This window comes from Amblyraja radiata, chromosome 46, assembly GCF_010909765.2.
Source record: "Amblyraja radiata isolate CabotCenter1 chromosome 46, sAmbRad1.1.pri, whole genome shotgun sequence".
Classification (NCBI taxonomy): domain Eukaryota; kingdom Metazoa; phylum Chordata; class Chondrichthyes; order Rajiformes; family Rajidae; genus Amblyraja; species Amblyraja radiata.
In genome coordinates, this window is record NC_046001.1 from 4,261,943 (window position 1) to 4,275,978 (window position 14,036).

The 14,036-nt window shown below is 54.3% G+C and overlaps 1 protein-coding gene across 3 annotated transcripts in view; it reads right to left on the minus strand.

Annotated features, from left to right (window-relative positions):
* itga5 (integrin subunit alpha 5) overlaps nucleotides 1-14,036 on the minus strand; it is a 47,354-nt gene that overhangs the window by 17,781 nt on the left and 15,537 nt on the right. For 2 of the 3 annotated variants that reach the window (XM_033015445.1, XM_033015447.1), the window contains exons 6-16: nucleotides 13,618-13,743; nucleotides 13,059-13,103; nucleotides 12,165-12,208; nucleotides 11,476-11,532; nucleotides 9,821-9,873; nucleotides 8,119-8,324; nucleotides 6,605-6,799; nucleotides 4,127-4,172; nucleotides 3,227-3,328; nucleotides 2,693-2,748; nucleotides 143-297 (exon numbers count right to left, since the gene is read on the minus strand). In XM_033015445.1, coding sequence (XP_032871336.1) covers nucleotides 143-297; nucleotides 2,693-2,748; nucleotides 3,227-3,328; nucleotides 4,127-4,172; nucleotides 6,605-6,799; nucleotides 8,119-8,324; nucleotides 9,821-9,873; nucleotides 11,476-11,532; nucleotides 12,165-12,208; nucleotides 13,059-13,103; nucleotides 13,618-13,743 — 1,085 coding nt within the window. The remainder of the gene's footprint in view (nucleotides 1-142; nucleotides 298-2,692; nucleotides 2,749-3,226; nucleotides 3,329-4,126; nucleotides 4,173-6,604; nucleotides 6,800-8,118; nucleotides 8,325-9,820; nucleotides 9,874-11,475; nucleotides 11,533-12,164; nucleotides 12,209-13,058; nucleotides 13,104-13,617; nucleotides 13,744-14,036) is intronic. The other variant, XM_033015446.1, reaches the window with a different exon arrangement.

The window sequence follows — 14,036 nt, forward strand, 5'->3', positions numbered from 1 at the left end:
ACTTTGCACTTTGGACTGGTTGTGCTAAAGAGCTTCACTGTGGCATGCATAATACACAAGCATCATAACCATCGACTCTCAGAGGCATCCAATGTGGAGACAGGCCCTTCAGCCCACTGAGACAGCAGAGAGCAACACTTACGAGGAGATAGATCTTCAGCTCTCGACATATCCCTCCTTGCCCATTCGTAATGGTGACGTTATCCTGATACAAAGGCTCCTGAGAGTGCAGGAATAGCATGCGCTTAATTGCACCCTTCTGCTTCAGTTTGTCCAGGTGTAACTCCACCTTGAAACCTTCAAGAGAGAAAATCAGTTCGGTTCAACGTTATGTTCGGTTCAACGTTGCGTTCCTCCAGTTTGATGACCTCGAAAAGATCATCCACACATTTATCTCCTCCCGCCTAGATTACTGCAACTCTCTTTACACTGGCATCAGCCAATCTTCCCTGTTCCCGCCTGCAACTGGTCCAAAACGCCGCAGCGAGACTCCTGACGGGCACCCGAAAAAGGGACCACATCACCCCGATCCTGGCAAAACTCTCTCCACTGGCCCCCTGTGCGGTTCCGTATACATTTCAAGACCCTCCTCCATGTCTACAAAGCCCTCAATGGGCTTGCCCCCTCCTACATTAAAAGTCTTCTCACCCACCACTCCACCTCCAGGTCCCTCAGATCGGCCGACTTGGGGCTGCTGAATATCCCGCGGTCTAGGCATAAGCTCAGGGGCGACCGACCGTGCCTTTGCGGTTGCAGCCCCTAGACTGTGGAACAGCATCCCCCTTCCCATCAGAACTGCCCCCTCCATCGACTCCTTTAAGTCAAGACTAAAAACTTATCTATACTCCCAAGCCTTTCCTGACGTCCACTGAGCGAGGGCTACATGTATATATGTATGTAGTTTGTTTGTTTATACTATTCTTATAACAAATGTAAAGCACTTTGGCCAACGAGAGTTGTTTTTTAAATGTGCTATATAAATAAATGTGACTTGACGTTCGGTTCAGAGTTGCGTTAAGTTCAGAGTTACGTCAAGTTCAGATCAATGATCAGTTCAAAGTTGAAAGTTAAGTCAGAGGAAGGACAATATCCAGACTGGAGGTGCAAGTTTGCAGGTGACACCAAGATGGCGGTCTGTATCGTAGGAGAAGAACTTGCACAGGGCGGCAGGGATTGATTTTACGAACAACGTATCACACAATCTACAAGAGCAGGCGACTCTCGGTTGGGTCATTGATGACGAGAACGGATAAATGGCAGAGGTTGTGGTCGAGGAAGCAGCGGCCACAGGACGTTACTTGTGGGTAAACGCCACGGGATCAAAACCACAGGAGAGAAGCACAATCAGTGGTCAACAGAGGTCAAGGTAAATGTGGAAGTGAAATGGAGGATGTCCAAAAGTTCATGTGATAGGGGTAGAATGAGGCCATTCGGCCCATGAAGTCTACTCTGCCATTCAATCATGGCTCATCTATTTCTCCCTCCTAACCCCATTCTCCTGCCTTCTCCCAGACACCTAATCAAGAATCTATCTATCTCTGCCGTAAAAATATCCACTGACGTGGCCTCCACAGCCGTCTGTGGCAATGAATTCCACAGATTCACCACCCTCTGACTAAAGACGTTCCTCTTCATCAGAAAGGGTGCAGAGATGTTGCCAGATTTCGAGGGGCCTGAGCTACAGGGAGAGGTTGGGCTGGCTCGGACTTTATTCTTTGGACTTCAGGGACACAGCACTGAAACAGGCCCGCGTGGGTTTTCTCCGGGTGCTCCGGTTTCCTCCCACACTCCGAAGATGTGCGGGCTAGTCGGTGTGTGCCTGTTTCCGCTCTGTTTTCTGTAAAGGTGTTGAGGCCAGAGTAGATCAGCCATGATGACAGTGGATAGTACAGGCTAGAGGATCCGAGTGGCCTATCCTCCCACCCCTGTTTCCCAGTGGCCTCGTGAAGGAACAGGCAGTGATTGTTCCACGCTCCCATCTGTAGTTGGTTCTATTTTTAGACACGCTCGGACGCCAGTGAGTCAGCGACTTCCACGGGACCTCAGTCAGACCACCCTGCCTCTGAGTCAGCAGCCTCGCCCCGCTGCATGCTGACGGATGTTGCAACGAATTCCCTGCCGTGCAGCCCAGCGCCAGCACCCGTCACCCGCTGACCCGACCTTGGGAGGACCGCACCCGCCTTGGGAGGACCTCCCTGACCCGCTAAGTTACTCCAGCGCTTTGTGTCATTTTTAGTAACCTATCTAAATCCCCTCGGGGAGTCCAGAACCAAGGGTCACACAGTTTAAATGTACATTTTGGACTGAGATGAGGAAAAACGTTTTCACCCAGTGAGTTGTGAATCTGTGGAATTCTCTGCCACAGAAGGCAGTGGAGGCCTATTCACTGGATGTTTTCAAGGGAGAGTTAGATTTAGCTCTTGGGGCTAAAGGAATCAAGGTATATGGGGAGAAGGCAGGAACGGGGTACTGATTGGGGATGATCAGCCATGATCACATTGAATGGCGGTGCTGGCTCGAAGGGCCGAATAGTCTACTCCTGCACCTACTGTCTATGTTTCTATCTGGGTTCACCAGAGATGCTGCCTGACCCGCTGGGTTCTTTGCTGCCCACGGCCGCCCCCTCCCCACCAGCTGGCCTGCTCGTCGGCGGCCATCTTGGTATCTCAGCACGACGAGCCCTCGCACTCACCGATGGAGTCCGGCATGTGATTCCCGGCGGCACTCAGGCAGAAGCTGACATTGATGCTGTGTGAGAGAGAAAGGAAGCTAAGAGTCAAAGTGTTTCACTGTCACATGTCCCAGATAGAACAGTTACTTTCTTACTTGGGTGACGTTACACAGGAGGATCCCAAACCGTTCAGTCCCAGCGCCCCCCCCCCCCCCCCCCCCCCCAAACGCCCCTGGCTTTCTTACGTTTAGTTTCGAAGATACGGCGCGGAAACAGGCCCTTCGGCCCAACGAATCCGCGCCGACCAGCGATCCCCGCACACACAAGGGACAATTTACAATTCACCGGAGCCAATTAACCTTCAAACCCGCACGTCTTTGGACTGTGGGAGGAATCCGGAGCACCCGGAGAAAACCCACGCGGGGTCAACGTACAAACTCCGTAGACAGCACCCGTGGTCGGGATGGAACCCGGGTCTCCGTCGCTGTGACGCGGCAACTCTACCACTGTGCTGTGCCGCCCCGCCACGCCCCCCCCCCCCCCCCTCATACGTACCACGCAACGTCAGTGTTGTTCACCGTGCAGCCCCTTTCTTCAGGGTTGAAGACCGAGGGGGTCACCTTCAGCGTGGCGCTTGCCCGCACAATAGGCCTGGCCCTGGATCGAGGGGCAAAGTGGAGGTTACTGAGGCGATCGCCATGGCAACGAGGGGCCCACGCTCGCTGGCTCACGAGCTCCATCCCGCAGTCAACCTGAGCGCTAATCATAAGTCAAAGTCCCATCTCCATGTTGGGGGAGGACTCGGGCAGGTCAGGATGTGAACTTTATTCCCCCCTTCCCCCCCCCCCCCCCCCCTATCAACGCCCAGAAGAGAGGTTAGCATTTACTTCATAAGAAGGAACTGCAGATGCTGGTTTAATCCGAAGATAGACACAAATAGATAGAACAATGAATGAAATATCCACATCATTGTCTATATCTCTCCATTTTGTGTCGAACTAGTTGATGAGGGCGCCTGTTAGCGGCTTACAGCTGGCAGAGTTTAGTTTAGAGGTACAGCGCAGAAACAGGCCCTTCGGCCCACCGAGTTCGCGCTGACCCCCGCACACTAACACTGTCCTACACACACACTAGGGACAATTTACAATTTTAATGAAGCCAATTGACCTACAAACCCGCACGTCTTTGGAGTGTGGGAGGAAACGGGAGATCTCGGAGAAAACCCACGCAGGTCACGGGGAGAACGTACAAACTCCGTACAGACAGCGCCTGTGATCAGGATGGAACCCGGGTGTGTGGCGCCGTGAGGCAGCGACTCTACCGCTGCGCCACCGTGCCCGGTACTTGGAGAGATGATCGGGGGGGGGGGGGGGCACCCGCGGAGACTGGCACGAGGCGAGCCCAGGGCAGAGGTAGCGTATAAAGTCGGCCGGACCACCCGCACGTGCGTCGTACCTGTAAACCACAGCACGATCCACGCCAAACGCACCCACGATGACATCTGAAAAACAGAACGGGGACTGAGCAAGGCCAGGTCGGGAAGGGCCGAAGGGCCTGTTTCCGCGCTGCATCTCCACGCGCAAATCAACGAACATCGCTTAATAATAAGTGGAATCAGGAATTCAGGCAAAACACTGCTGAGGGTCCGCGGAGAGATTAGGATGGGGGTGGACAGATGGGAGAGCATGTCGTGGCCACAGTGCGAATAGCGCTGAAAGATCGGGGCAGGTCCCGACTGGGGCAAATTTTGTCACACAATAGGTGGTGGGTGTATGGAACGAGCTGGGACTACCCCAACATTTTAAAGTTACTTGGACAGGGACATGGATAGGACAGGTTTAGTGGGATGTGGGCAGGTGGGACTAGTGTCGATGGGGCGTGTTGGTCAGTTGGGCCGAAGGGCCAGTTTCCGTGGCGTACAACTCTCTGAACGTGGGCAAGAGTGGAGAAGGCGCCAAAATATTCCCCTGAACTGGAGTCACCTCCACCAGGAATACGTGAGCAAGCAGTCGTGGAAAATGGCGCCTTTCAAGATGGCGGCCAGCCCAGGCGACTCATTGCGTGCCGCCCACAGATGCAGATCTAAAATCACATATCACAATCGTTCCGCACTCTGAAATCTCCAATTCCCTAATCACGTATCCGTGCACTGTGGACGGCTCGATTGTAATCATGTGTTGTCTTTCCGCTGACTGGTTAGCACGCAACAAAAGCTTTTCACTGTACCTCGGTACACGTGACAATAAACTCAACTGAAACCGAATCTAAACTTAAAATGAGGAGAGTAAGAGGGGCTGCCTTCATTGGGGGACTTTGTGAGGTATTCCTTTGTAAGGACGTTGAAAACACAGGGCTGTGCGGTGGCACAGCGGGTAGAGTCGCTGCCTCACAGCGCCAGAGTCCCGGGTTCCATCCTGACCACGGGCGCTGTCTGTACGGAGTTCGTGCGTTCTCCCCGTGACCTGCGTGGGTTTTCTCCGGGTGCTGAAAAGACTAGGCTTGTATTCACTGGAGTTTAGAAGGATGAGGGGTCGGAATCTTATAGAAACATATAAAAATATAAAAGCTAGATGCAGGAAAAATTTTCCCAATGTTGGGCGAGTCCAGAACCAGGGGGCCACACACAGTCTTAGAATAATGGGGAGGCCATTTAAGACTGAGGTGAGAAAAAACTTTTTCACCCAGAGAGTTGTGAATTTGTGGAATTCCCTGCCACAGAGGGCAGTGGAGGCCAAATCACTGGATGGATTTGAGAGAGAGTTAGCTCTAGGAGCTAGTGGAGTCAGGGGATATGGGGAGAAGGCAGGCACGGGTTATTGATAGGGGATGATCAGCCATGATCACAATGAATGGCGGTGCTGGCTCGAAGGGCTGAATGGCCTCCTCCTGCACCTATTTTCTGTGTTTCCTCCCATGCTCCAAAGACGTGCGGGTTTGTGGGTTAATTGGCTTCAGTAAAGATTGTAAATCGGCCCTTGGCGTGTGTAGGGTAGTGTTAGTGTGCGGGGGGGGGGGGGGGGGGGGGGGGGGGGCGCTGGGCGGCGCGGAGGGCCTGTTTCCGCGCTGTATCTCGAAACTAAACGAACGTTGCCAGTAATAAATGGAATGAGGAATGGCAGGCAAAATTCTCGGCCTACCAAGTTGAGTCAGGCCCACATGGGAGGGAGGTTTGGGAAGCAAGAGGAGGGGGGGTGGGATGAAGGATGCAGAAGTGTGAATGGGAAGTCTGGAACAATGCTTGGCAGGGAAGAATGAATACGAGGATGTGTCTTTAAGGAAGGCCAGCTGTTAAACATGGGCCCACAGCAATCTCCCCTTCACTCCCGTTCCCCATTCCCTCTCCCACCCCCCCCACCCCCTCCTTTTGCTCCTCACCCTGACACAGTGCGCCCCCCTCCCCCCCTCCCTCCCTTCCCCCGGCCCCCCTCTCACACACAGGCCCTCCGATCCCCCCCCCCCCCCTCACCCCATCCACCGCCCCCTCTCACACACACACAGGGTCTCTTGCCCAGAGTAAGGGAATCGAGGACCAGAGGACATGGGTTTAAGGTGAGGGAGGGGGAAAGATTTCATAGGAACTCGAGGGGTAACTTTGTCCACACAGAGGTTGGTGGGTGTATGGAACGAGCTGCCGGAGGAGGTAGTTGAGGCTGGGACTAGAACTACATTCGAGAGACATTCAGCCAGGGACAGGTTTGGAGGGGTATGGGGTCAAACGCAGGCAGGTTGAACTAGTGTGGATGGGGCATGTCGGTCAGCATTGACGAGATGGGCCGAAGGGCCTGTTTCCGTGCGGGCGTGACCTCTGAGAGCTGGTGGTGAGAGGTCACGCTGCTTTTGGCCGCTGAGGGGATCCATTGAAACCGTCTCTGGGCTGTCATCTCCCAACGGAAGGGGCAGTTAAATGCCCCCCCCCCCCCCCGGGACAAATACCTGGGTATCCATTCATGTCGAGGTCCGTTGCCCCCCGCACTGCAAAGCCAAAGCTAGCGGGCATCTTGGCACTGGCTGCCCACTGTCCGGTCAGGATTTGGGACGGGGTACTGTTCAGCCCCTCGGGTCGCCCGTTGTAGATGTAGACCAGGCCCTGGTGCAGGTCGCCAGCGTACGGTGCCCCCACCGCCACGTCTGTGGGCACAAGGGCAGAGTCAGACCGTGCCAACCACGCCAGGCCCATTCGCTATCCCCCGCCCTGTTCCCCGCCCTTCTGGTTTGGACAGTGTTGCCCGTCCAGACAGTTTCAATAGACAATCGACAATAGGTGCAGGAGTAGGCCATTCGGCCCTTCCAGCCATCTGTGCTGGCTGGAAGGGCCAAATGGCTTACTCCTGCACCTAATGTCTATTGTCAGTGTGATCATGGCTGATCATCCCCAATCCGTACCCTGTTCCTGCCTTCTGCCCATATCCCCTGACTCCGCTATCTTCAAGAGCCCTATCCATCTCTCTCTTGAAAGCATCCAGAGAACCCGCCTCCACCGCCCTCTGAGGCAGAGCATTCCACAGACTCACAACTCTCTGTGAGAAAAAGTGTTTCCTCGTCTCCGTTCTAAATGGCTTGCCCCTTATTCTTAAACTGTGTGTGTGGCCCCTGGTTCTGGACTCCCCCAACATCGGGAACATGTTTCCTGCCTCTAGCGTGTCCAAACTCATAACAATCTTATATTTTTCCAATGAGATCCCCCTCTTATCTTTCAGCATAATCAAGGAACAATCTCACCCAGGCCACTCCCTCTCCCATCGGGCAAGAGGTACAGAAGTGTGAGAACGAACGCACACCTCCAGATTCAGGGACAGTTTCTTCCCAGCTGTTATCAGGCAACTGAACCATCCTACCACAACCAGAGAGCAGCGCTGAACTACTATCTACCTCTTTGGTGACCCTCAGACTATCCTTGATCGGACTTTGCTGGCTTTACCTTGCACTAGATATTACTCCTTTATCCTGTACACTGTGGACGGCTCGATTGTAATCATGTGTTGTCTTTCCGCTGACTGGTTAGCGCGCAACAAAAGCTTTTCACTGTACCTCGGTACACGTGACAATAAACTCAACTACTCCAGCCTGGTACAGGACAATGAACTGAACTGAGTGTATAGAATCAACCCACTGAGTCCTGCAGAGATACATCATGGACACAGGCCCTTCAGCCCACTGAGTCCGCACTGACCAGCGAGTACACTAGCACTATCCTACACACTCTGGACAATTTACAAAAGCTAATTAAACTACATACCCGCACGTCCTTGGGATGCGAGATGTGCATCTCTGTACACGACAGCCCACTGCACGACAGCCCACTGCACCACACTAAAACACACTGCACTACAGCATGGTAGGCCTTGAGGGCAACCGTGCGGGCATGGTGGGCAAGAGGTGCATTTGTGGGCCAGGGTCCCCGTGCACCAGTGCTGTGGCTGTAGACTGAGCGAGCGAGCTCTACGTACCATTGTAGCCGTCTTGATCCAGGTCGCCCAGCACAGCGACGGTGGTCCCATAGCGTCCGTACGTGTGGCTGCCGGTCAGGTTTTGCGTGATGTTGAACTCCAGCGGGCCGGTCTGAAGGTAGACGTAGACTCTGCCCACCTCCTGCAGCCTGCCGCCCGCCTCCCGCTGCATGAACATCGGCGCGCTCACCAGCACGTCATCCAGCCTGTGGAACGGCCGCCGCAGGTTAGCTGCCGTGCAGCACAAGCAACGCAGGGCATGCGGCCGGCCGCATGCGTCAGCAGCAGTGGTGGGCTGCCCGCTGTACCATCGCAGTTGTGCCAGCCTACACTGAGCTCGCATTTGCACTTGGTTTAGAGTCCGCACTGACCAGCGATCACCAGACACGCACGCGCGCACACACACAGACGCACACACACACAGCCAGACACACACACACACACACAGAGACATAGACACAGGCACAGACACAGACACAGAGACACACACAGACAGACACACACAGACACACACACAGACACACACACACACACCAATTAACCAACAAACCTGTACGACTTTGGGATGTTGGAGGGAACCGGAGCACCCGGAATGGACGTCACAGTGGCGCAGCGGGTAGAGCTGCTGCCTTATAGCACCAGAGACCCGGGTTCCATCCCGACTACGGGTGCTGTCTGTACGGAGTTTGCACGTTCTCCCCGTGACCTGTGTGGGTTTTCTCCGGGTGCCCCGGTTTCCTCCCACACTCCGAAGACGTGCGGGTTTGTAGGTTAATTGGCTCCGGTAAAAACAGTAAATTATCGTGTGTGTGTGTGTGTGTGGGGGGGGTAGTGTTAGTTAACGGAGTTACTGGCTCGGAAACTAACGTACACCGCCCCCCCCCCCCACCGACAGCAAACCCTCACCGGCCCCCACCCCTCCCCTCCGAGGCCAGAGCACAAACCGCCCCCACCCTCAAGACGCTGCCCAATAACGTCACCGACTAGGTCCCAGCCAGCTGCGCTGGAATAGATGAGCTGGCCCAACCAACCGACTCTGGGGACTCTGAAGATCTGCGCACCAGGCCAGGCTTCATCTAGGAAGACAGGGAGGGGGGAGCGGGCGGAGGGAGCGCGTTTAACAGCCCCCCCCATGCAGTATTTAGCAGCGGGGGGAGGGGAAAGAAGAGGGGGAGAGAGAGAAAGAAAGATAGAGAGAGAGAGAGAGAGAGAAGGGGAGAGAGATCTATTGCGAGTTTATGTACATGGACATATCTATCCATGCACTGTATACTTGTATTTATATTTAAATATGGATGTCATGTTTTATACTGTGGCAATATAATGATGTATTTGAGCATGCCAATAAGGTTTTTTTAATTGAAATTGAATTGAGAGAGAGAGAGAGAGAGAGGAGGGGGGGAGGGATGGGAGAGAGAGTGAGAGTGAGAGAGAGAGAGGGAGGCCTGCCAGTGACTACAAGGGGCCTACTTGTTGGCTGAGAAATGTGGGAGTTTTGCCTTAATTGAAAAGGCCTGTGAGCATCTTGGTGCCTGATCGAATCCCCAGAACAGGGTGACACACATGCGCAAGTGATTAGAAGAGGAAATCACAGTTGGCAGATGCGGCAACACTCGCTTCCTGCAGAAAAAGCGCGTGGCTGGGGGAGGCGAGGTGGCTGAGCTGGGAGGCAGGCTCCACTCGGCTGTCCGGGCCTACATACCCGTCGCTGTTGATGTCCGTCACTGCCACTGTGTACCCAAAGTAGGAGGCCATCTGCAAAACAGGAGACGGGAACGCCTCGTCAGGGCTTCACAAGTGATGCCATTCTGTGTCCAGCTTTGGTGTAAACCCGCGTCTGAAAGTCCCTTCCCTTCCACCCTTTACATAGAAAGATAGAAAATAGGTGCAGGAGTAGGCCATTCGGCCCTTCGAGCCTGCACCGCCATTCAATATGATCATGGCTGATCATCCAACTCAGTATCCTGTACCTGCCTTCTCTCCATACCCCCTGATCCCTTTAGCCACAAGGGCCACATCTAACTCCCTCTTAAATATAGCCAATGAACTGGCCTCAACTACTTTCTGTGGCAGAGAATTCCACAGATTCACCACTCTCTCTGTGTGAAAAATGTTTTTCTCATCTCGGTCTTAAAAGATTTCCCCTTTATCCTTAAACTGGGACCCCTTGTTCTGGACTTCCCCAACATCGGGAACAATCTTCCTGCATCTAGCCTGTCCAACCCCTTAAGAAGTTTCTATAAGATCCCCAACTCTCGACTTGACTATTGATCGGGGGAAATTGCTCCAGTTGAATGCACTCCGATTCACCAAAGACCAGACACAGAGTGCTGGAGTAACTCAGCGGGTCAGGCAGCATCTGTGGAGAACATGGATAGGTGACGTTTCACAGAGTGCTGGAGTAACTCAGCGGGTCAGGCAGCATCTGTGGGGAACATGGATAGGTGACGTTTCACAGAGTGCTGGAGTAACTCAGCGGGTCAGGCAGCATCTGTGGAGAACATGGATAGGTGACGTTTCACAGAGTGCTGGAGTAACTCAGCGGGTCAGGCAGCATCTGCGGAGAACATGGATAGGTGACGTTTCACAGAGTGCTGGAGTAACTCAGCGGGTCAGGCAGCATCTGCGGAGAACATGGATAGGTGACGTTTCACAGAGTGCTGGAGTAACTCAGCGGGTCAGGCAGCATCTGTGGAGAACATGGATAGGTGACGTTTCGGGTCGAGGCCCTTCTTCAGTTACTGTGTACTTCAGTTCACAGAAGCAGAATTAGACCATTCGGCCCATCAAGTCTACTCCACCATTCAATCATGGCTGATCTATCTCTCCCTCCTAACCCCATTCTCCTGCCTTATCCCCATAACCCCAGACACCCGCACTAATCAAGAATCTATCTATATCTGCCTTAAAAATATCCACTGACTTGGCCTCCACAGCCGTCTGTGGCAATGAATTCCACAGATTCACCACCCTCTGACTAAAGAAATTCCACCTCATCTCCTTTCTAAAGGAACATCCTTTAATTCTGAGGCTGTGCCCTCTGGTCCTAGACTCTCCCACTAGTGGAAACATCCTCTTGTTATCACACTGTTTATTTTCTTGCAAACAGTGTATTGCCATAACTAAGCATATTCCCGAATCGCAATTGTGCCAAGATTGTCCAAGGATCCAGCGTGCAAGAGGCACGACCATGTTTTGGAGGGAAACGGGCCCTTCAGCCCACAGGCTCTGACCTCCCTACTTCCATCCCCCCCCTATAATCCCTGACAGCCCCAAACTACCGATGACTGAAGTCTCCAAGATCATAAAAGGATGGGCAATCAGTGAGGGAAACCACCAGAGGATAGACAAACGTACCTGGTCACCAGAGAAGTTATACAAGGCCTTCATATTAGTTCCATTTAAAATGGTCACCTGTTTGGAGAGATCAGATCAGAGGTGGTTCTTAGTTTAGTTTAGAGATACAGCGTGGAAACAGGCCCTTCGGCCCACCGAGTCTGTGCTGACCAGCGATCCCCGCACGCTAACACTGTCCTACACACACTAGGGACAATTTACACTGATACCAAGCCTACAATTAACTTAAGACTTATCCTGCAATTAACTTAGACTTCATTACAAATTACTTTACAATTAATTTACCGAAGCCAATTAGCCGACAAACCCGCACGTCTTTGGGAGTGTGGGAGGAAACCGGAGCTCCCGGAGAAAACCCACGCGGGCCACGGGGAGAACGTACATAAACTCCGTACAGACAGCACCCGTAGTCGGGATGGGACCCGGGCCAGCGTGCCGCCATGTTTGCAGCAGTGGAGCCGCAGGTACAGGCCGTTGCCGAGGGTGGGGCGTGAACGCATTGCGAAGGGAAGCCATTGGTGGGGCCTTGGTGAAAGGCTGGGCCGGGCCAGCGAGGGTCACAGAGGCGCCGGCGTGGAGAGACCGTGCATGGCAGCTGAAGCGAGGCCGGTGGACGCGCCGTGGGGAGGGTGGGGACAAGATGCAGGCACCCCCCCCCCCCCCCCCCCAGGGTGAGGTTTGATGCTTACGTATCCGACTGATTCAGTCCCACGAGGCACTCCCGTCACATAGTCTGCCGACAACAAGCACAGCGTCAGTCCCCGCACTTCACCCCCTCCCCCCCACCTCACCCCCTCACCCTCCCAACATCACCCCTCCCCCTCCCAACATCACCCCTCCCCTCACCTCACCCTCACCCCTCCCCCCACCTCACCCACATTTCACCCTCCCCCCCCCACCTCACCCCCACCCCCCCGCTAACATCACCCGCCCCCTCCTAACATCACCCCCTCCTCCCACCCTCACCCCACCTCAAACAAACAGGCCCTTCGTCCCACCAAGCCCATGCCAGACATCACGGGTCAGGGAGAACGTGCAAACTCCACAGACACCGACACCCACAGAGAGACACAGACACAGACAGACACAGACACACACACAGACACACACACAGACAGAGACACAGACAGAGACACAGACAGAGACACAGACAGAGACACAGACAGAGACACAGACAGAGACACAGACAGAGACACAGACAGAGACACAGACAGAGACACAGACAGAGACACAGACACAGACACAGACACAGACAGAGACACAGACAGAGACACAGACAGAGACACAGAAGCCACGGTCAGGATCGAGCCCCGGGTCTCTGGTGCTGTGAGGTCGTGGCATTAACTGTTGCACCAGTCCAACGTACTAGGAGCAGAATTGGGCCATTCAGCCCATCAAGTCCTACTGACACTCGTGCTAGTCAAGTCAGTGCAAGGGGAAGGTTTCTTGCACGGACTGGCATGCATCGGCAAACCGCTTCAATCCCGCTCAAGTGCCCAGCCTGTTCCCTGCCCCCAATGCAGGCTCAGGATGAGATCAGTGAAGCAAGGCATCGAGCCAAACACAGCACACGCAAGTCTTACCTTCAATGGAATCGCCACTGAACTCCCCCACAGCCAGAGAGTAACCTTTGGGGGGGAGAGAGAAAAAGCAGGTCAGCAGTGTCCAAGTTCAGCAGTGATAGGAGCAGACTTAGGCCATTCGGCCCACCGCGTCCGTGCCGACCATCGATCCCCGCATACTCCACTATCCTCCACACACCAGGGACAGTTTACAGAAGCCAATTGGCATACGAACCTGTACAATAGACAATAGGTGCAGGAGTAGGCCATTCGGCCCTTCGAGCCAGCACCGCCATTCAATATGATCATGGCTGATCAACATCTATGGAGAGCGGGAGGAAACCGGAGCTCCCGGAGAAAACGGTCACGGGGAGAACGTGCAAACTCCACACAGACAGCGCCTGTGGTCAGGATAGAACCCGGGTCATCTGGCGCTGCGAGGCAGCAACTCTACCGCTGCGCCACCGTGCCGCCTAGGGTAGGCCGTATCCAGTAGGTACCGGAGATCGGTGCCCGCTGTGCGTGTGACTGGGCAATGCGAGGGGTGGCACGGGAACAGGGGCACGGACCACTCACTCACCCATGTAGCTGTCGTCCAGGGAGCCGGGCGACGCTGGCGTGTGGGTCTCCCCCGTGGTGTACTGGATGAAGTTGAACTCTTCACTCGGCTGAACAATGTCCTTGACAAAGGCAGAAACCAACTGGCCTGAAAAACACACACACACTGGCTGGTGAGATAGGGACGGAGGGGAGGGGAGAGATGAGTGGGGGGGGGGGGGGGGGGGGGGGGGGGGGGGGGGAGGGGGAGGTGGAGGCACAGTCACGGAGATACACAGAGAGAGACACACACACAGAGAGACACACACAGAGAGAGACACACACAGAGAGAGACACACACAGTGACACACACAGGGAGACAGACACACACACAGAGACACACACACAGAGACACACACACAGAGAGACACACACACACAGAGACACACACACAGAGAGAGA